Genomic DNA, 21,697 nt, shown 5'->3' on the forward strand with positions numbered 1-21,697 from the left:
AGACACTGATTAACTCACCTCATTTTGAAACAGTTTCTTCTGACATATCAGTGACATCATTTCTCACCACCATCAGCCCAAAAGCATGCACTCATCAAGTAAAACAGGATGTGTGAGCAAGAAATCGTGCTTGAAATGCCTGGAGTCTGTCAGTAACCCTGAAACTTTAGTGAAACCCACTATTTGTTACACTGAAGGAAGGTGCCCAAAACCAGCCCATATTTCCCAGTTGCAATTTGAGTTCAACCTACATCAACAATCAGAGTGTGTCCTCTGTCCTGTCTGTATTGAATATTTAAAAAAAAAGTTGTTTATTTCTACTTCTACGTCACAACCTTTGTAATATGTTTGATCTGTTTTGCTTCATGGTGTTGGAGCCAGTCGTGGAGCCAATGGTTCATATAAAACATCAGGACATAGATTTTCTTTTTTGTAATCTGTAATTCTTTTCCCAGTATTCAGTTTTGTTTTTGTCACTTTTGGCCAGTGCCCAGGATGTCGCAGTTCACTGAACAGCCAAAGGTGTCATTAACAGGTTTTCTGAATGTTACATAGAAAACCTTTAAGTGCCTAATTATGGACAGAAAAAGTCTGAGAACTTCAGCTCAAGAAAAATGGGAGCAAAAGTGGAAAGTATATATTTTATTGGCACAGTAATATGTGAATGTGGCTCATCAAATTTGTATTTGCATTTAAAGCACTAATACTTGTCACGTTCACCCATTCAAACACGCTGATGGCTGATCAGGAGCGATACAATGCTTCTTATCCAAACGATCCACAGTGCTGACACTGATACTAAAGAGGTAAATCTGGGGCAACTGGACTTGTTTGTAGATCCATGATGATGTTTCACCTCTCATTCAAGAGACTTCTTCATCTCTGACTGACTGTGGAGACCCAGGTGTTTAGCCTAGTTAGGATCATTGAACAGGCCATTGTGTCCACTTGGTTTATAGTCTTTAAAGCCACCTGAGGTTTAGTGTGAACCACAGTCGTTCATGTCACCTGAGGTCTGGCATGGACGGTGGTCACTGGAGTCACATAAGTGTGAACTGCTGTTCAGTCTCCTTGGAAGGGGTGAAAGGATGGCATTGTAGGTGGGGGTGATGTGATGTCTAAGGCCTCCTCCTCTGTTGAGGGATGGTTTCTTAACTTTTGCATAGATAGCCTCCTTCACTCCTCTTTCAAACCACCTGTCCTACCTGCCCGAAATGTGAACATTATTATCACTAAAAGATCATGGCTTGTACCCAAGGTCTAAGAAAATCTGCAGAGTCTAGTCATGATGTGTTGAGCCATGCGCTTGTTTAATTTGGTTTCACTAAAATACAGGTATGTGCTGTCTTTGAGGTAAACCAGCTTCTGTCTTAGTGTAATAACACACTCAAGGGTTCGGTACTGTGCTTAAGAAAATTGGGGAGCCAATATTAAGACTTGCTCTCCCACCTGAGCCACAGCTGGTATGTGAGAGTAAAAATGTAACCTGTCATAGACTGTTGCATCTGTGTGTGTATATACTGTACATAGCCTGAATATATATATAGGACTTTTTAGTAGCAGACTTGACATCAAAACAGGAAGATCACAGAACGTGTAAGCCATGATAGAGAGCTGGCGTACACGGTAACAGCGCCCCGGAAGTGACAACACTAAATAGAGTAATGTTATTTTTAATCACTCCTGTAGTTTTTCTGTTATGTCATGTGTGGAAAAAAAGGTCTGTTTGAATAAAGTGGCTGTACTCTACAATATAAAAACAAATAATCTGAATGAATTCCTCCTCTGAAAAGTAAAAAAAAAAAGGATAAATGCTGCCATCTAGTGTACTTATCTGTGCAACTTCATCCTTCTTGCGCGTGTAACTCTGACTTTTCTTTTTATATAAACAATAAAATCTTCTGATGGTCTGTAAATCAAAAAGAAAGAAAGAAACAAACAGTTTTTCTTCTGTTACAAAGATGACAGGACTGTTTCAAAATGGTAGGAATAAAGTTTTATTTTTCATATGAAGGGGTGGTTTTGGATTTTTCTTCTTTTACAAGTAGTATGTTTTTGATAAAACTTGCAAAAAATCTTCTAGCATATTCCAAGAATGATGGACATGAAGAGAAGGGGATTTATTGCTGAATGTTAAAATGAAGACACATTTTTTATTTTTTTTCACCGAGTGGAAAAACGATTTGCTTGCTGCTTTTTCCATGCACCCAACTACCAGTACCACTAGGACATGCAGAGGGGTTAAGGGGGTGGTGAGAGGGAGAAGGGAAAGGGGAGAGGGGAGAGAGGGAGTAGGAAGGAGGAGGGGAGTGAGGGAGGAGGGAGGAGAGAGGGAGTCGGTAGGTAAAAAAGACAAAGGCAAACTGCTTGACAAACACAAACATGGAGGGTCTTTGCATGTAAAGGGGAAAAGGGGGGAGTGCAGGGTGAGGAGAAAGAGGAAACGGGGGTGTGTTAACAATTCAACTAGCTCTAGAAGCACACTACCCTCACTTGCAGTATTTCCACATTGCAAATCCCAGATTGATTACAGTGAATAGTAAGACAAAACTAGCCAGACCTTTTGGGCCATGAAACCCAAATAATGTTTTTATAAATTTCTAGCATGATTCCCCCCTGAATCTGAGAGGGTTCGTCGCCATTTTTAAGATACTTTCTATATCTGTGATCCATGCATCTCCTGTGTGTAAAAAGAAAAGAACAGCAGAAAAACTCTACTTATTGGAAATTAACTCTAATAGGGACACATATTGTATCTGACACAGTATCATTTTCCTCAGTGAGCTCTGAAAGGGTCTCTAAACCCCTCGATGTGTATCTGAAGTGGAAGAGTTTCTGACACGATCAGCCCAGTGTTAGTGTGCTGTTCAGTACACTCATTTGGAGATGGCGGGGGCGAGAGAAAGGGGGAAAAGGGGGCGCCTAAATTCATCTGCTAGTTGCTTCTGAAGTTCGGTAATGGCGGGGGTGAAAAAAACATGAAGGTGAAGGAGCGATGTGTGGTGGAAGGGAAGTCGGACAGAGACAGACGCATAAACAGATCATTCAGTCAATATGACCAAGCAAAAAGAAAGTACAATCAATAAATAGGAATGCAAATCAAACGATGCAGTAATCAGTTTTATCATATACCAACGTTTGGCTGTGAGCTAAAGGAAAATAAAGAATAAATTAAAAAATCAAAACTCAGAAACTCGTGAACCCGCACCAAGAGATTTTTCCCATCAGAGCTGTGCCGTCGCTACAACAGGGGTAAAAAGGTGGTGGCTCCACATCTGGAGAGGGCCCGTAAAAGTATCCATTAGGATTATATCAGTGAAAGTAAAGAGGAAAAAAAAAGAGGGGACCCAGAGTGATATCCTCCTCTCAAAGGGGGGTGGGGGGCCCAGGATTTCTAGCTATGCCCCTGCAACACAGAGAACAGATGTGGCCTCCGCTCAACATCATTTTTTCATCATCGTCATTGTCGTTGTCGTGACCCGCACACAGCCACACACAAGCCCACTTATGCACATACACACAACCTTTTGAAGAAAAAAAAAAAAAAAAGCAACTGAATCTCCCTTTTGAGTTTTGACCCACGTTTCCATTTCTTTTTTTTTTCCCCCATCATGACCACGAGTGAACGCAACAAACCTTGACAGACAGACAGGAAAAAGGAGAGTGAGGGGATGTGGATCTGGCCTGCGGACTGAACTGTGACTGAGATGACGTGCGCTCTCTGCTTTGAGTCTTTTGGCTGTGATGTGATGGGGAAGTCCTGAGACACAGTGCGGCTCTAAGCTGCTGGCATAGGAAACGGGCGGGCTGGGCAGTCCACGGGAGGCCAGAGTCAGGCTGGATTACAACTGGATTGGTTAGGTTCGGTTTGGATCGGCAGCTCCCTGGCCAATGACTGCTCATGGAGGGAGGTTCTTACAGTGCAATGGAGCTTCTGGCAGCGTGAGGATTGGTGGAAGGAGCATGTCAGTCAAACAAGAGAGACCACACCCTTGAAGGTGAACAGAGGTGAAAACCAAATGAGGCTTCATGAGGTGTATACATACAGACACACACACACGCACACACACACACACACACACACACTGCAAGCACCACCAATGTCATGGCAGCACCCTGAACACCTACACAGGAATCTGGAGTCACTTTTCCCATCGACAGCTCCCTAACACTTTTAGTTTTACAGAAATAACAACAAATGACCGAGAGGCAGCGAACGAAGACAGAGATGGCGTGACGTGATTCATCCAAAAAATCATCCAAGAGGAAAAAAAAAAAACTACCCTACATCCGGTTTGCGTCAGTGACTTAATGTCCCTGTGAAACGAGCGCGTCGCGTGGATCATACTCATGTAAACAGACACCTTTTACACAGGAGGAATCAATATTGCATGATGACATAATCAGATCACAGTTCAAAAAGAAGAAGATCCCAAATCAGAGAAAAAACCAAAGCAAAAGGAAGAGGGTTGGTCTCTATAAAAACGAGGAGTCTTTATAAGAAAGGCTACAAAAACTCAATGGGACCTCCGACTTCAGCATACAGCAAAAGGCACCACAATATTATTCTATTTATCTAACTTGTGAAAAAATTGGCACGTAATTCTCTTATTTTTTCATCTCTCATAATGCTGTAAATCAAAAAACTTTACATATAAATATTTCCCCCCCGTTATAAAAAAAGTCTTTGCTGTTAGCTAGTAGACAATTTTTGCTGAAATGAAAATAAATATTTCATTTGTTTAGAATATCTGTCTGTTATACAAAATAAAAATATTTCTCCTAGGTGCAGGTCTCTAGTCCACTGGTTGTGTGTAGGAGGAAGGGGAGTGTGTGAGGTGGAGGGGGTGGGTGGTGGCAGGGCGGGGTAGGTTAAGTCTTAAAGGGGCATGTTGTCAGCCTTGGAGCGATGCGACTGGGAGCCGCGGCTCTGCCCATTGCTGCGCGTCCCCGGCCGACTGAGCCCGCGGTGAGTCCGTGTGTCCGCACCGGATGACGAACGGAAACCCGGGACGGTTAAGGGCGGGTCCATGTTCATGTTCTGCATACTGAGGAAAGGCGTGCTCTCCCCGTGAGCGTCCTCTTCCTCCTCCTCTTCCTCCTCCTCCTCTGACTGGCTGAAGCTCTGCGAGCTGTAGTCCCGTAGGCCCGCTGAACGCTGGGAGATGTGTCCGTTGAGGCGGTTGCGTCGCGGCCGGCGCCGGCTCCGGATGGGTTCCCGTGAAGAGGCGTACTCCTGCGTGGTCTCGTAGGCCTCGTCGTCGGGGAGACGGTAAGGGCTGGACGGTAGACTCCCTGTGCTCTCCGTCAGGTAGGGTCGTCGCGGACGCCGAGGCTGCCTGTATAAACTTCCATCCTGAAAATAAACCAGAGTGGAAGATGTCAGGATTGTAGCCTAATATACAGAGATTATTATTCAGAAACACACTGTTGCACTGGGTTACATGTTCCTTCATGGAGATGAACATGGGTGCTGGAGTTTAATTTGAGTTCATTCCACATACACCCGTCCTGCAGCTGTAAATATCCATGGGAGCACCAGATATGTATTCATCCACAGCTGAAAATAGTCCCCAACAAAGGCACTATTTACTTCTGTTTGAGTAACAGTAACTAGAAACTGCAGCACTCAGCTGTTTCTGATACTGTGACCCACTTTTAAAGAGTTCTGGCTTGGAGCTCGGTGCCACTGAGAGATGAACTGATCACCGCTCACGTGTGTGTGCACTATACGTACATCCGGGCATCGTAGCAGCGGCTGGTCATCGTCCCTGTGGTAGGCGGCAGCGTTGGGGGGCAGGGAGAGGGCGTGGCTTGTGTTGGGCGAGGTGATCTGGAAGGTGGGCACCTGGGGCGGCAACGGGGGGTAGTGGAACTCCACCGGAGACAGGCGCGCCGGCGTGGTTAACGCCGAAACATACCTGGATGGGAAAAGGACGACAGCGGATCATTGAACGTAAGAACCAAGACTAGCACACAAAATAAACTAAACCCGAAGGTGTACGTGGCAACAAGCTGTTGGAAACTCAGAAACTCACATTCATAATCAGCAGTTTTGCATTTCATATGTATGAATCTGGCAGGAGGGTACAGTAGTTTGATTGCCCGTGACCTTTAAGTACACATCAACACAACACGACAGAGTGGGATGCTTCTATGATGTCGGGATTTTGGACTGATAGTCAGTATCATCCATTCTGCCAGTGAATCCCATCCATCTGTTTTCTAAACCTCTTCTCCTCTTAAGGGAAGGGGAGGGGGTGGGTTATGGGAGCTGGAACCTACCCAGCATGCACCGGGCAAGAGGAAGGAGTTAGGACACCCCGGACAGGTCGCCAGTCAATCACAGGGCGAACGCACGACACAGACAAACAACCACGCTCACACACCTGCAGGCGATTTCAGTGTTTCCAGTCCATCTGACCTGCGAGTCTTTGGACCGTGGGAGGAAGCTCCACACAGAAACACTGCAGCCAGCTGGCCGAGGTTTGCAACGCTGGACCTTTTTATTTTTGCCATGAAATGACACTGTTAACTGCTGAGTGACCTCAACGCCCACTCAGTCAGCACGAAAAAAAAAAAAAAAAAAAAAAACAGTACTTAACATGTGCTCTCCCAGCTGCAAGGAGTGTATGACTGCTTTAACTTAGTCGTTAATGCAGTTTTTTTCGCCGCAGCGACATCAAATATAACTAAATACAGAAATGTCAAGTCTGTTTGTTAGTTAGAGGGCATGCTGGGACATGTAGGAAACCACCAACAGAGGAGTCAAGAAGAGTCTTTGATGACTGACCTTCACAGAATGACTGAATGAAGAGAGAGAAGTCCTGTTTGGACAAAGAATTCACCAACAATGTTTGAAATGTTTCATGACCTACGAAGAACTCAGCTCACAGGACAGCATGTGGGTTATAAAGTCACATTACATTATCAAGTATGTGGGTAGTCCTTGACACATCGAAACATGTAGAACAGTTTGCTGCCACTTGGGGTCGCCAAAGAGAACAGAGGGTGGTGTGACATGAAACCAAACAAAGCAGCAAGAAGTGTTGTAGCATCGTGAACAAACACACACCCGTTACCACCCTCTATACCTGTCACTGTGAGGCGAGTCTCGTAGGGAGTCATAGGAATCCCCGTACTGCATTCCCGGTCCGGACACGTCCGTACAGCCCCAGTGGGCGGCTCTCCTCGCCATGCACGCCGGGCTGCTGCACTTACTGGTTCCCACAGAGCTGGACAGCCCACCTGACTGGCAGTCTGAGTTCATACTCTCCGTTCGCTCCATGCTCCACGTCTGCTCCTCGTGTCTGCCGATGTGGGCGACAGGAAAAAAAAAGGTTACAATGGAATCGAGGAGGCGGGAGGATACAGAGGAGGAAGGCATGTTGGGTAAAGAGACTATAATGTTTACATGTAATGCTAATAAAGAAAATCACTCTTTGTAACATAGCTGTTAGTACTGCTGATCCCGCTGCCAATCAACAGGCAACGATGCAACTCTGCACAATCTGACTGCACAGCATAGCATTCATTTCCCCTCTTGATTCAGTCGATGTTATTATTATACAGTTGTGGAATTAAGTGCAACAGCATGTCAGGAAAGTTAAAGTACACTGGCAATAAGTCAAATCAAAGTTGTTGGAAGTTTTCGAACTAGGTTCAGGAACACGGACTCATCCCATTTCCGTATCTCACCTTACCATTCAAACACATGAACAACAGGGCTCTAATACATAAAGATACGAGATGTTTCCCTCCCGTCTTCCCGACGCCAGGCAACATCCGAACTCCTCCACCCCTTCAACCCTCATCCCTTCTTCCCTCCTGCAGCACATCATCTCGGTGCATCCTCATCCATAACATGCATCCATACTTGCGTGGCCCTTTGTTAGTGAAACTCATGTTAAAGTTTTTTGGGTTTTACCCAAATCAAATCTCGAATCCTGCTGGTTTATAACCCACAAACCTCACTGGAGCTACTTTCTACAAAATAAAAAGTCCTCATGACAACTGTTAGCAACTGAAACTGATCTCACATCAAGAAAAGTGAAGAACCTCCTATGTATATGTGCCCATCTGCATGAGTATGTCTGTGGTAGGTGTGTACCTGGAAGCATGTGAGGCAGTGGTCGAGTGGTGGGAGCGGGTAGACATTCGGCTGCCTGCGTAGTTGCCTGCACCCTCGGCTCCGTGGCTGATCACACACTCTGTTGTCGGGACGCTCTTGGGGATGTACTGCAACACACACACACACACAGACACATAGAAACATATATGAACAAACATGCTATAAAAACACACATAAAAATATATATAAATATGAAGGGATATCTAATGACGAGAGGATTCCTCTGTACACATCTGTTATAACTCTTCACTTCTCTCTTCTCTCTGCTGTTGCAATAATGCTGACTCATGCCCATTACATCTCCAACAGGACAGTAGGTGTTTTCTGCTTTCTCTTTAAAGTTTGCCCCCGATGTGCCACCATGTCTCCCCTCATGTTAGACAGCTATTTACACAAAGACTTGAGTTCAGTGTGAGAGCCAAAGCTGAATATAGTCTTCCGTCTTCTGTCCCTGCTTTAGCATTAATGAATATCTCAACGTTTTGACACCAAAATCCTATTTATAGGGCAGTTATATTTAATTAAAAGCTCTGATATATCGGGCTTTATTGCAGCAGAGCCTGTGCACTTTGATAGGAATATGAAGTCAAGCCTGGACTTTAAAGATGTAACTTTCTATGTGGTCAGACTCGTGGCAGATGTAACATTTTTATTGTTATTGTTGGTTTACCAGGAGCTGAAACAAAATCAGTGATGCCAAAAATGTCCCTGGCAAAGTGTGAGATCCACACACACACACACACACACACACACCCACGGCACCAACTTTATGCTTAATCAGCGTCTCTAATAAAACATAAAAAATGTTTTTAATTCAATCTGGTCACTTACTTTTGTTAAAGTTTTAAAAACCGGTAGTTACTTATTTAATTCTGCCTCTGAGGAGATCTCGAGTCTCGAGCGTGAAGGGTTGTCAGGAGCTGACTTTACTTCCAGTCCAAGTTAAATCTGACCTCAGGGTCACCTGAACTTGCCTCTGCCGTGGTATTTCTACTGTTTTTAGACTCACGTCTAAAGGGATCTCCTCTGGACCGGGCCTGGGGGGGTGGGGTCCGTTGGACATGGGTTGCTCCACACGCTGATTCTGGTTCTGGTGTAGGTGACTGTGCATCTTCTTCCTCTGTTTCCTTTAGGGGAGGTGATGAAGGAACAGTTAGCGATCATCACATGATCACAGCAATATTGTCACTACAGCACTTCATCTCGATTGCGTCTGCGAGAGACCTTTTGGAATAATACATCACTGTAAAAGTCTCACGATTGCAGGTTGAGAAAAAGCAACCAACCAACAAGCAAACAAACAAATTGTTTGTGTGTGGTGGCGGCATGATGTTGCATCCCGCCCTAGCAGTGGGCAGTCAACAGAGATGTCCCTTATTCGGACAGAACAAACGGTCGGTAACAGGCTTTTTGGGTGACGGGTGAAGTATTAGGGGCAAAGGGTGTACGCCCAACATCACCAGCCAGCTGGAGGAGGATGGGTAAACCTCCACCTGGGACGTAGGTTATAAATAATATGATCAATGTCAGTGAAACTTCGGATGCTTTGAGTCTCAGATACTGTGACAGCTTTAGTTACCAGAAAAAACCCCACACACATTACAATAATCTTATGGATAATCTATAATAATAACAATAATCTACAGTGTCTTCTTCAACATGTTATTTCTCCAGCAGGACCAATATTAATGTGGTTAAATTCTGTTACATAAAAGTGTGACTGTTCATGAAAGATATTACATTAATTACATTTGTCGAAATGTAACAGAGGCAACAACTATGAGTGAGAAAAGTGAAACCATTAGGATACATTTGTGGAGCAGAACTTTGTCTTTCTTCTTTCCTCACACCTTAAATCATCTCACGAACCCTTAAAATGATCCTGTGACCATTTGAAGAGAAACCACTCGACCACTGTTTCTCAAACTACGGTACGAGTACTACTGGTGGTATGCAAACTCCGTTTAGTGGCACGCAGAGGAATCTCTTGTTTTAAATTTAAAAACACATTATTCTATTGAAAATACTACAAAGTTTCTAATGGAAATTAACTGAGATCTCTGGAAAGTAATTCAAAGTTTTGTATTTCTTGAAAAAAAAAATTCTAATATCAGCCTGATGCACGGCTACGTTCATGAACGTAGTGCGCGCATACATCCATATTTAGTTATGAGCTAAAAAATGTGACAAAAAGAAAGAAAGCAAAGGAAAAATGAATGGTCCAAAAACAAAAACATCGTGGCTCTAAATGGGAAATATCATGAAGAGAAGTGCAGATACTCCTTTCACACCAAATCAGCTCTGGTTCTTGAGCTGGTTCTGTTCAGGATTCAACAACAGTCAAGAATAAATAATCGTCTTATTAAGACTAAACTGCCTCATGTGTGAACTGTCTGTATTTTAATGTCAGTCATACTATAGTGGTACTTGGAGAGACTGATATTTTCTGAGGCGGAAAAAGTTTGAGAAACATTGCACTAGACTAAACTACCCAGCTCCACCTCGAGCAGCTACAGCTGTAAAATACAGTCAGATATAATGAAAAATTCAGTCACAGGGGAGATGTACTTTTACTTTCAATACTTTAACTACAGTTTGATTGAGATACTTTACTTTTAACGCAGGACTTTTTAATTGTAATGGAGTATTTTTAGACTGTTGAGAAAAGGATGTGAACACTTCGTCTTCACTATTCAACAGCATGAAGAAAAAAAAAAAGCAGCTCATTACTATTTTTATTTTTAGTGGGTTCATTTGAAGGTTTGGAGCCTTTAATAAATGGGGAGTCATTTATCTTCTCTGCAAAGACACATACTTGGTTTTGCAGTAGGCCACCACACAAACGATGCCAACCACCAACAATGCCACGCAGATGCCCGTGATCGTCAGCACCCGCCTCTGGTAGAGCTCCTCAGCTTCTGTGGATAGAAACACACACACACACACGCACGCACGCACACGCACGCACACACACACACACACACACACACACACACACACACACACACACACGTATAACATGAGCGCTACTCCATTGGTGGTTTCTCGCTGTTATCTGTTGCCATCCTATCCCCTGTGCTGTCTATAAAACTCCTGTTCTATCATGACACTTTTAGTTTTAGCTGTACTACAGTCACACTGCTACTGCTACTACAACACAGGAGTAACTCTACAAGCTCATAAATATTACTATGACAAGTAAAACCTACATCCTGACATAGACTGTCCCTGTACACGTCTATTTACAATGGCCATGGAGATGTTATGCTACAGATGACACTGGAGGGGATCTGAATGCATGCCTGTATGGATGAGATCATTAAAAGAAGAAATTAAATTAAATAAAGCATTTTTTTTTTTTTGTTCAAAGTGTTGACACCACAGCGGCCTGTGAGTATGAAAGTTTGGTATTCACAAAGCTCACCATAACAAACTCTAAAACAAGAAAGAAAAATATTTTATTGAGCTGTATTTTACTTTTTATCTTCCTGTGCTCAAACAGGTAATGTTTTAGTAAGCTGTCAAGTTTTAACATTAACTCAACACCAGGCTGGGAAGCAGTGTACTGCTGCCTTCGAGCCTGTTTTACTACTGAATACGGTGGTGCTGTTTTGTTTGGCTCTTAACGCGACTTCAAACCCCACCAGGAGCGTTTCAGAAGTGTTTTGTTTATGTGTTTCTACCATGAGTAAATACGTGACATGGTTAAATGTTTTTTTAAGTTTCCACGGGGCGTTTTATTTTGACAATCGACAGGTTGTCTACACTGTTTCTGTCTCTGACTTCCAGTGAGCTCGAGCGGCTCTGTGCAGATTGACGTGGGCTGCTCGCGCCGCCAAAAATGACAACTAGAATAAAAGGCGATCAGCTCCGGCGACACGTCGCATCCCTGACCGGTGAAATTTAGCCGTAATGTTTGAGTGTGATCAGAAATGTTGCTCCTAAAATCACACCAACCAACCAACAGTGATGTCACAAGGTCCGGCTGTACATGTCTACATCACAGCAGGGAGCTGAGAAGCCACTGGAGGTCGACAAAAACAAGATTGTCAAGTTTTCACATATTAGGAATTTGTCTTGGTATACTGGTGCATAAAAATTATTTACGTATGAACACATTGTACCTTTGACTAAAATCACAGTTACTATTCTTGGCTTAAAAACCAGCTGAACATGCACAGTATTTGCTATTTTCCTGATGATGAGTTTATCTCAATAACCTGTCACTGTTGTTTCAGAGTTTTTCCACTAATATTATTTAATAATTTCATGGACTGAGTCACAGTCACTTCCATCTTTGACCTACAATCGCACAAAGAAATTATTTCCAAGTTACTACTTCCTATTTTTGTGTTTGTTGCTGACAGGGTCGAGTTGGCTGCAGCACTTTTATGTCGTGGTGCGAACTTTCCTTTGAGAACATCTCCGGACAGATTTGGATTGCACATTACACTGCACTACATTCAACTCATTAAGTCCTAACAGGTTCTGCTGGTGACGCCGTGTGAATACTACGCCATCTTGGTGTATTTAGGTTAACTCAGACGTCTGGGCCTGCCGTGGTGTAACACTCTGTGTCAGAACGGCAAGCGCAACGACACAATGACAGAGGGAGCAACAAAGAACAGAACATGAGGGGAAAGAGGGAGGGGAATAAAAGGAGAAAAGGTTAAGTGGTGAGGGAGGAGGAGCATGAGGAAACACGTAGACAAGAGGGAGAGAAAAGGGAGCTGAGAGGGGGAGCAGGAGCGTGTCCAGGAGGAGACACCAGTCCCCCAGAAACCAAAGACTGGCTTGACTTTGTCCCCTTATCTACTAAAAATGGATTTTAAAAGGGCCTTGGATTGTTAGTTACAGCCAAATTAAAGTCCCTGAAGACCAATTGTTGTTTTTCAATGTCACAAACCGTCTGTTATGCAAATATTTGTTAGTTTCTGAAGCTGTAAATTTAATACAGCGACACCTACGAGCGATTACAAGCTGAAAACTATAAGTCTATGTGTCTGGCTGTGCTTCTTATGAAAGAAAGTTGCTTAAAAATAAGGCAAAAGACATCAGAAAGCTGAATTTATTTATAGCATTTCTGAAATCAGCTCGAAACAGGGGCAGGTGAATCAAAAACTTTCCCCTTTACCTAATTCATCACATCACCTTTCCCCCCCCTCTCCCCTCCCTCGAAAAGCTCTAGACACGCCACTTAAAGGGGAAGGAAAGAGGGGCGAGGAAGGGAGGAGGAGGGGTGCTAAATAAAGGGCCTCTGTAGGGATTGACAAAGCCTACGAGAGCCTTGGCCTGGCATTGTGTGTGTGTCACAGGGTACTGATACAGAAAGGCAAAGGGAAATGGGAAAGGCGAGCTCGCTGGCACGGCGGAGCCAACAGCAATCGTGATTTAGGACAGGCGAGCTCTCCACTCTGACACTGAGTCAATCAAGGGCAGAATAATAAGGACAGACTACGTGGTCAGGCCTTTTGCTCGCTTTTGGCAACGCTCTGCGAAAATACTCGCAGCTTGCATGTTTTTATTCGACAGGCTGCTGAAGCCAATATGCACATTGCCAAAGCCCGGAGGACGAGCCAGATTCTTGTATTTATCGATGATGTGAAACAGTCTCTGATTTTTGGACAAAGAAGGCAGCTTTCGCTCCGTCCAGATAAACATAACTTTGATTTGTGTACGGCCCGTCACTTTGTGTCTTAATTCACCTCCATAAAAGTTCCCAGTTAATTTGTCTCTTTCTCTAATGTCTACTTTTCCTTTTTTCTTTTTTTTTTTGTAAGAAGAGAGCATGCAGAGAAGGGAGGTTACATGTCTTAAAAGCAGGTTAGTGGTTAGTGGGCAGGAGAAAAAGAGGGACAGGTTGAGGGAGACCCAGTTGTTGGTTTTAGAAAGAAGATGGCACAATAATGTGTGACTGTGAGAGGATCTTGGCAAACCCTTTTAAGCACAGCAAAATGAATAATAATGTTCCATACCCATAAATTTAATTCTGAGAAGCTCTGCCAGCGCAGAAAGTTGTCGTGGTAAAAGGAAAGAGACAGATAGGGTCAGGTGTAATGTCCACTTTGGAGCAGATATATTATTTTCATGTCCTGTATATGCTGAACCAGGATATAAATTAATTAGTGCTGTCAGCCATAGTGACTGACATAAGTACCGTCCAGTAACAGACAGACAACTCAGACAGCCTCAGCTCTGTGACCCCCCCCACCACCAGAAATGACACTAAAATAAAAAAACAACAAAAGAAAATAAGAAACAAAATCAAAAAGCGAAAGGGAGAAAATGAACCAAGAAGGAAAGAGAAGCCAACAGGCAGGAAAAAAGCATGCACAGACAGACAAGACAAAGACAGCAAGACAAGAAGCCACATCACTTACTGCTATATTTACTAGACCTCATTTCTGGAGTAAACAACATCGGACAGAAATACAAAAAAAGAAACAATTTTTTTTTTTTTTTTTTTTAAAAACGAGACAAAAGGAAAAAAAAAAACAAAACAAGAAAACAAAAGATAAAAAAAGCAGTGAGTTACTCTCCAACATAAAGACACAGTACAGTCGATGAGGCTGGCACAGCAAATGGGGGGTGGCCGCTGTAACTTGTTTGACTAATGGCAACTGTGTGCCTCCGTATCGATTACAGCAAACCTCTCTTTGTATAGCACGCACTGCTGCTGCATACAGCTACCTTTCATATGATTTACAAAGAAATCATCTCAGCATTCCCAATTTCCATGGCTTTGCATGCATTACTGGCCATAAAGAGAGAGATGCCCATAGACAAAAATTAAAAAAAAGAAAGTCCACCCTAACTGGAACTACTCTTTGTTGTGACAGACGTTTGCACCACTAGAAAAAGCAGGCAGTAACAAAATCAACATGGATTTAACACAGCAGGACGACTTCCTGAAAGAGCATCGCGATGCAAAATAATAATAATTTCAAAAAACAAAACACAACGTCACACAGATGATGGGGTCAAAATAAGCAGACATTACATATAGTGTGATATCTCATGATGTAATGTAACGTAAAAAATAAATAAATAAAATGTTCTTGGTTTTAAAAATTTGACATTATTCGTGCGTGGAAAAAAACTTCCACAACAGACAAACAGCAAAGCAAGACAACACGGTGTGGTGTAACAGCGTTTAACCCCCCTGGAAACAAGAAGAAGAGGGGGTCATTTCTACCCCTCTGTTTTTTATCTCTGTGTGATTGCTGGGCAAGTAACAAGTGAAGGTTAAACCCACAGGAATCATGAAAGCTGGTTATCGTCTGATCGTGTGAACACTGACTGTGTGTGTTTCAGCGTCACTGCCCATGCAATCACAGGAGAGCGACATGACATGCCCCATCTGCATCCCCGTGAGTTAAAGGAATAGTTTGACACAGTTTGAAGTTCTGTGCATTCGATATGAAGCTCGAGCTAGGAGGCTTTTGGCTTAGCTTAACATAACGACTGGAAACAATCATCCACCTACCAGCACCACTGACTTTGGATTTGGGTTTCTTTAAAAGGTCCAGTGTTTAAGATGGCAGGAATTAAACATAATATAAATTGAATATAAAATGAGCCCTTTATATCTACAGCAGCTCAGAGCAGACAAACCAAACACTGATCTAGATTTGGACCTTTTGCTTTTTTATGTGCCAGTTTTTCCTACATGCTTGGAAGCAGAGGGTTAGACGTGGACTACGTCTACAACTTCACCACTAGGTGCCACTAAATCCTACACACTGGACCTTTAAACCAATCACAATCGTATCGGGTGGCACTAAGCTCAGTGCTGTTTGCAAAATTGCATCAGGGGGTGTTCACTATTTGCTCATGCCATTAAAAACAGATAAATCCCTGCAAAAGCAAAGGTGACAGCTTGTTTATGCTCGCACTGTTAGTGTGCACTGTTAACCAGGTAACTTGCCTTGCATGCAGATAGTGGAAACTCTGAAATAGTCCACCAATGGCAGGCTACATCTTGTGAGCCAAACTTTCCAATTAACATCTAGACAGGAAGAAATAGTTTGCCACGTAACCTGATGTAGGAACCAGTTTTTAATTTACTTATATAATTAATTAAGGAGCTTTAAAGATGCTCGTAGACGGATTTTGTTACCACTGGACAGGCTAGCCGTTTCCCCCCGTTTCCAGTCTTTATGCTAAGCTAGGCTAATAGCCTCCTGGTCGTAATATCAAACTATTCCTTTACTTCGATTACACTGTGATACAAAGCAAACTTGTGACAGCATTTGAAAACATATTAGAAGTCAACTCAAGTAGCATTTAGCCACATGCCATAAATGAGACATTTTATCAGATGATCCATGGATGCTTTGGGTTTTATCCTAATCTCTTAGTTCAGTACAAATTCCTCTGACATGATTTTAAGAACCTCCACTGACACTGAAAATCAATATCACAATGGGACCCTCAGATAAACATAACCATGAGCGATGGCTCCAAATGCCATTACATTAAGACTTGAAAGGCTGAACATATTGTAAACTCTAAACTCATTCACTTGCCAAATTATTTGGATTTCAGACACACTGTAGTTTGTAACAACGTCTGGCCGCTGTTCAAAACAACGTCAGAAGGACTTTACACTGTTGTCCATCCAAAAAAGCCTTCAGTCGTGCTCCTGCTCCGAAAAGTTAAATCAATGAAAGAGTTTTATCTTTGTTTGTAGGAGAGTAAGGGCTATGACAATTCGTATTTATAGTTTCAAGCCACATGGTTTAGCCTCAACCGTTTTTTAAGCAGCACCGATGGACCATCTGCAACAAAAAGTGACAAAGAGTTTGAATAAAATCTTGATTTTCTTATTGTGTCAATTCTCTGTCTCCTCTGATTCTTTTTAAGCTTAAAAATTTGTCATTTAAAAGTAGATATATTGTTCGAATTTGGTCAATTTTCTGGCACATTTCTAGGTCAAGTATCCAGTAAGTGCACTGAATAAAATCCCAAGCAGATGAACTAGTGTGAAAAATCTCTTGATTTTTTTTGGGGGGGGGTCTCTGGTGACCAGAGGAGCACCACAGAGGAACCAGGGGAGACAGGGAGAGGAAGGGGTGGACACAGAGGCATGCAAACTCACAATCACACACACGTTAACTTACATGAAACATAAGAGCAGGTTTGCAAACACACACACACACACACACACACACACACAGACACACACATACAAACATACAAACATAGCGCTCCCTCCATCCAACCCCTCCGATGTAGCATGCAGCATCTCAGTGAGAAGGAGACAGACAAGAGCAAATGGACATACTGTAGAAACCGGTGATGACGGAGTTTTGACAGCGGTCCCCCGTATAGTCATTGGGACACCTGATGGAGGGAAAACAAGACACAGAGGGTGGAGGAAGGAAGGGGAGGAGGGGGAGAGGGTTTAAGATACAGAGGGAAGAGAAGGAGGTAAAACAGGAGGAAAGAGAGACACAAAGACGGATAGAAAAGAGGGAGAAGGAAGGGAAGGAGGGAGACATACGAGAGAGAGAGAGCAGAGAGATGAGGGGTTAGAAAACAGCACAATCCACCAACTACAGAGAGAGAGAGAGAGAGAGAGAGAGAGAGAGAGAGAGATGACCTGCATACCGTGACATCACCGCCATCAATATGACATCACTGCTACAGTAAAGACATCATCACAGTCATGAGGGGTCATGTGATGGTGGTGCAGGAAGTAGGAGGGGGTCAAACGTACACGTCGTTAACCTCCAACCCCTCTCACGCACAAACACAGACGCACGCAAACACACACACACACACACACACACACAAATACACACTCACAAACTGGCTTATCGTAGATTACGGACTCTCGTTCATTGCATCCATTTGTTGACCTCTGACCGAGAACATGACGACACAGAGAAGCAAAGTCGATCTGATTTATAACGGACATCCCTTATTATTCTGTGCCGATTATAAAATATGTGTCGTCTCTGCTGTTTAATATTTGGAAAACTTTCCACATGATGTCATTTCAATGCAAACTCCATGATGAGAGAAAGAGAGAGAGACACAACACAGAAGCCACGTCTCTAGCATATACGACATTTCTCCACTATACTCACTTCAATTAATTCACAATCCTCCTTAATGTGTGTTTTTTTATGAATCAAGAGTGTGACATTTCCAAATTAACGACTCAATCTGAGTCGACTGGATGACCCTTAATGTAACAAGATCATTTTCATGGATATGTTAGAGAGGATATGTGCCAAAACGAGGCCCTGGTTGAGTCTCCTGCATTAATTAATTTTTTTTTTTGGCAAAGTGGAATCGGCACAACAGGCTGTAAATACAACAGGGACACATTATCACTGTATAAAGCTAAAAAAGTCATCCAGCAGGGAACTCTTCTCTTAGCTCTGTTTTGGTCTCTACCACCTCCACCTAACACCGTTTGCTCGCTGAGCAGGTGGCACGCAGCAGGTTTTTGACCATGAGGCTGATAAAACAAAAAAAACAGAGGCTCACTCATCAACAACGAGAACTGTAACGCTCTGCGCTGTCACTACAAGCATGATCTTTATTCAACATTACACATTCGATCCATTGTTAATGTACAAACATCGATCGGAGCAGCATTAATGCAGCTCTATAACGCTTGAAATGAATAATGTGATGAATTAAATGTGATGTGGAATATGTAAACACACTGTATCGCTGGCATCCTGGATATTTTTCTGCTACGCTCATGACTTTATCATCGCATGCAGTTAAGCGCTTTAACACGTACGTAGTCAGAATATTGTTGAATGCACACACAATGTGTTTTGAGGTCGAAGTTAAAATAAAATTTGAAAAACACCGTGGACTGTTCAGTCATGCACATGCAGCGATTTAGGAGAGCGCAGCTGCACAACATCGTCGCTCTGTGTGAAAGCGCGGTAACCCATCGCAAACATTTAACAATAGAAATGAAGCTTCAAAGAATGAGGAATTGTTAACATGACACGTCCGACAAATGCAAAAACGGGGATGTGTGAAACATATGAATAAAAAAGCTGCACACACACACATACATATACAAAGAGAGAGAGAGAGAGAGGGAGAGAGAGTCCTCCACAGTGTGTGAGCATGAAAATGGTTGGAATAGGCTTTTTTTTTTTTGGTATTTCTTGTGCATAAATAACAGCAATAGTTTACATGCAGCTGCAGAATGTGGTGCTTTGTTTCTGGATGGGTGGCGAGCTGTCAGCGATACCACGGGGCTGAACATGATTCATATTCTGGCATCAGCCATCAAACTCACAACGCTGAAACTAACAAGTAGGCTCCTCGCTGCATCACAGTAACCAGAAAAAAACTGATACACATGCATCGCTGCCGTTCTTTTTCTAATAAAGCTCTTTAAAATCAGAGAAAATCCTCTTCAGAAGAGTGTTTAAAATTCTCTAAATGTCTTGAATCGTGTCTTATAATGGGTGTTATGGCTTTGACCCAGCTGGGAATAATTGATTTAATCTTTTTATTGCCATAATTGATAGCAGATCAGCTTTTACTGCAGTCGAATGAAAAAAAAAGGAGGCATGTTGTAGAAAATCTGATCCGACGGCGGCGCACATTACTCCGTAGATGAATCACAACAGCGTTATGATATTCTGGGTGTGGCCCCATTACAGTCATTAAAGGATAACAGAAGCTCTACGGCTCCAATAATCATATTTATTACAGCGATTTAGTATCTAAACAAATGCATCCAAAGACCTTCGTCTTTCCCTCGTGCAAACACTGCCCATATAACTGACTGGGTATCCTTTTCTCCCCTTTCTCACCACTAAAGAGACAACTTGCATTTTGAATCAATTACAGCAAAAACCCTCGGAAGAGCCCACTCAGCAATTTCCCATAGAGTTATAAATAGAGCAGAGAGAGAGAGAGAGAGAGAGAGAGAGGTGGGAGACACTCGGAGCAGAAGCAGCCCGATGCCGGCAGAGCTTTTACTGTATATCATTTCTTTTCTCTCTTTCTCCCTCTGCTTCTCATTTCCCCTCCTCTCCACCTCTTCTTTATCTACCCATGCTTCCTTTCCTGTTTTTTTTTTTTACCCCCCCTCCCCGACTGACTGTTCTATTATTCTTTCAGCCCCGAGAGCACCGAAAAAAAAAAGCTAACACACCTTTTGTTTCGAGCGTCTGAATGAAAGCAAAGCTCGTGATTCGTCCTGTTACATGCATCATACAAAGGCTCGTCAGATTTAAGAGGACACAGACAGACGTGGACATTATGTCCAGGCAGCTCTGAACTCGTGGCATTTGTAGATTAGATTAGATTAAATGAAACCTTATTGATTCCAGGTGGAAATATGGCATTTTCAACCTATAGCTGAGAATACACAGGGGCTATTGTTTCCTGCTGGATGTCAACAACAAAATGAATCAGAGCTATCTCTACGCCGACAGGTTGAAAGGAGCTTTAAGTAAGCAAAGACGCGCCAAACTTTAACAGCCAGCCGAGGGGGGTGTTTGTATGTGCTGTGCCACTTTAACCTCCACACTTTTGTTTTAGCCAGGGTGCCTTTCTGTGTGTGTGTGTGTGTGTGTGTGCCGTCCTCCACTTTAACCTACAGACTCCATTTTGCAGTACAGCATTACCTTCCCCTCTTCAGGGAAGAGGAGATTATGCGTTTATATGGTCGGCACACAAAAGAGCTTGCAAATACCGCCTAAAAAAATTGCCATGCCATGCCATGCCATGCGGTGCACTGATTTGCAGCTGTTGTGCAAAAATCATGAGTGTGAATGGGAGGTCTACATATCTCTGAAGTGAACAAGGCGAGCAGACAGTCTACAGACAGCAGTCTTATTTACATCCTGTTATCCGCTGGCCCTAACAGACAGGCCAACAAAGGATGACAAAGCTGCGAACTACAGTAACTCTGCCGGAAAACTGCTGGCTAGTCTGCTGCTACCCTGCTAGGCTGCTGTAGCCTCTTGAAATATGCAGCGTGTTCGCATGTAGCACAAGCCTGCACATTTTGTACCCCTAAATTGCTATATACGCAGCTCGTAATGTCTATATGCAGCCTCTCGACAAAGTTTTCTGCTTGTCAGCACCATGAAGAAAAAAAAAATCCTGATTTATCCTTCAGCAATGACCGGAAGGTATATCAGATGAGAGATAGAGATAGAGAGAAAGGCAGGGAGAGACAGAGTGAAGAGGGGAAGCAGGGGAAATATATATATATATATCTATATATATATATATTTATATATATATATATATATATATATATATATATCTATTATATATATATATATATAAATGAAAATGAAGAAACAAAGAAACAAAGACCGTAGATCTGGAACGACACCAGAGGATCTAAGGATGGATTTCTAGCAGATACATTCGATTGTACAGGAAGCATAACAACAAAGCTCTTGATCATGCACGACTATACACGCCATCTGTTATCGGCACCGTCAGGGGAAGTGTTTGTTACACATCTACAGAATGACCCATCATGCATGGCAAGTTGGAACTGAGAGATTGCAACCTCCAGTTCAGAAAATACATATATTTCACAAAGAGGAAAAGGCA

The 21,697-nt window shown here is 42.9% G+C and overlaps 1 protein-coding gene across 3 annotated transcripts in view; it reads right to left on the reverse strand.

The window, feature by feature from the left end:
* Positions 1-3,606: 3,606 nt before the first annotated feature.
* Positions 3,607-21,697, reverse strand: part of nrg2b (neuregulin 2b) — a 64,484-nt gene continuing 46,393 nt past the window's right edge. For 2 of the 3 annotated variants that reach the window (XM_027277695.1, XM_027277682.1), the window contains exons 5-12: positions 17,418-17,476; positions 14,107-14,130; positions 10,947-11,049; positions 9,141-9,258; positions 8,111-8,238; positions 7,095-7,310; positions 5,738-5,921; positions 3,607-5,356 (exon numbers count right to left, since the gene is read on the reverse strand). In XM_027277695.1, the coding sequence (XP_027133496.1) occupies positions 4,880-5,356; positions 5,738-5,921; positions 7,095-7,310; positions 8,111-8,238; positions 9,141-9,258; positions 10,947-11,049; positions 14,107-14,130; positions 17,418-17,476 (1,309 nt within the window). In that variant the 3' untranslated portion in view covers positions 3,607-4,879. The remainder of the gene's footprint in view (positions 5,357-5,737; positions 5,922-7,094; positions 7,311-8,110; positions 8,239-9,140; positions 9,259-10,946; positions 11,050-14,106; positions 14,131-17,417; positions 17,477-21,697) is intronic. The other variant, XM_027277687.1, reaches the window with a different exon arrangement.

The sequence above is a fragment of the Larimichthys crocea genome, chromosome I, assembly GCF_000972845.2.
Source record: "Larimichthys crocea isolate SSNF chromosome I, L_crocea_2.0, whole genome shotgun sequence".
Classification (NCBI taxonomy): domain Eukaryota; kingdom Metazoa; phylum Chordata; class Actinopteri; family Sciaenidae; genus Larimichthys; species Larimichthys crocea.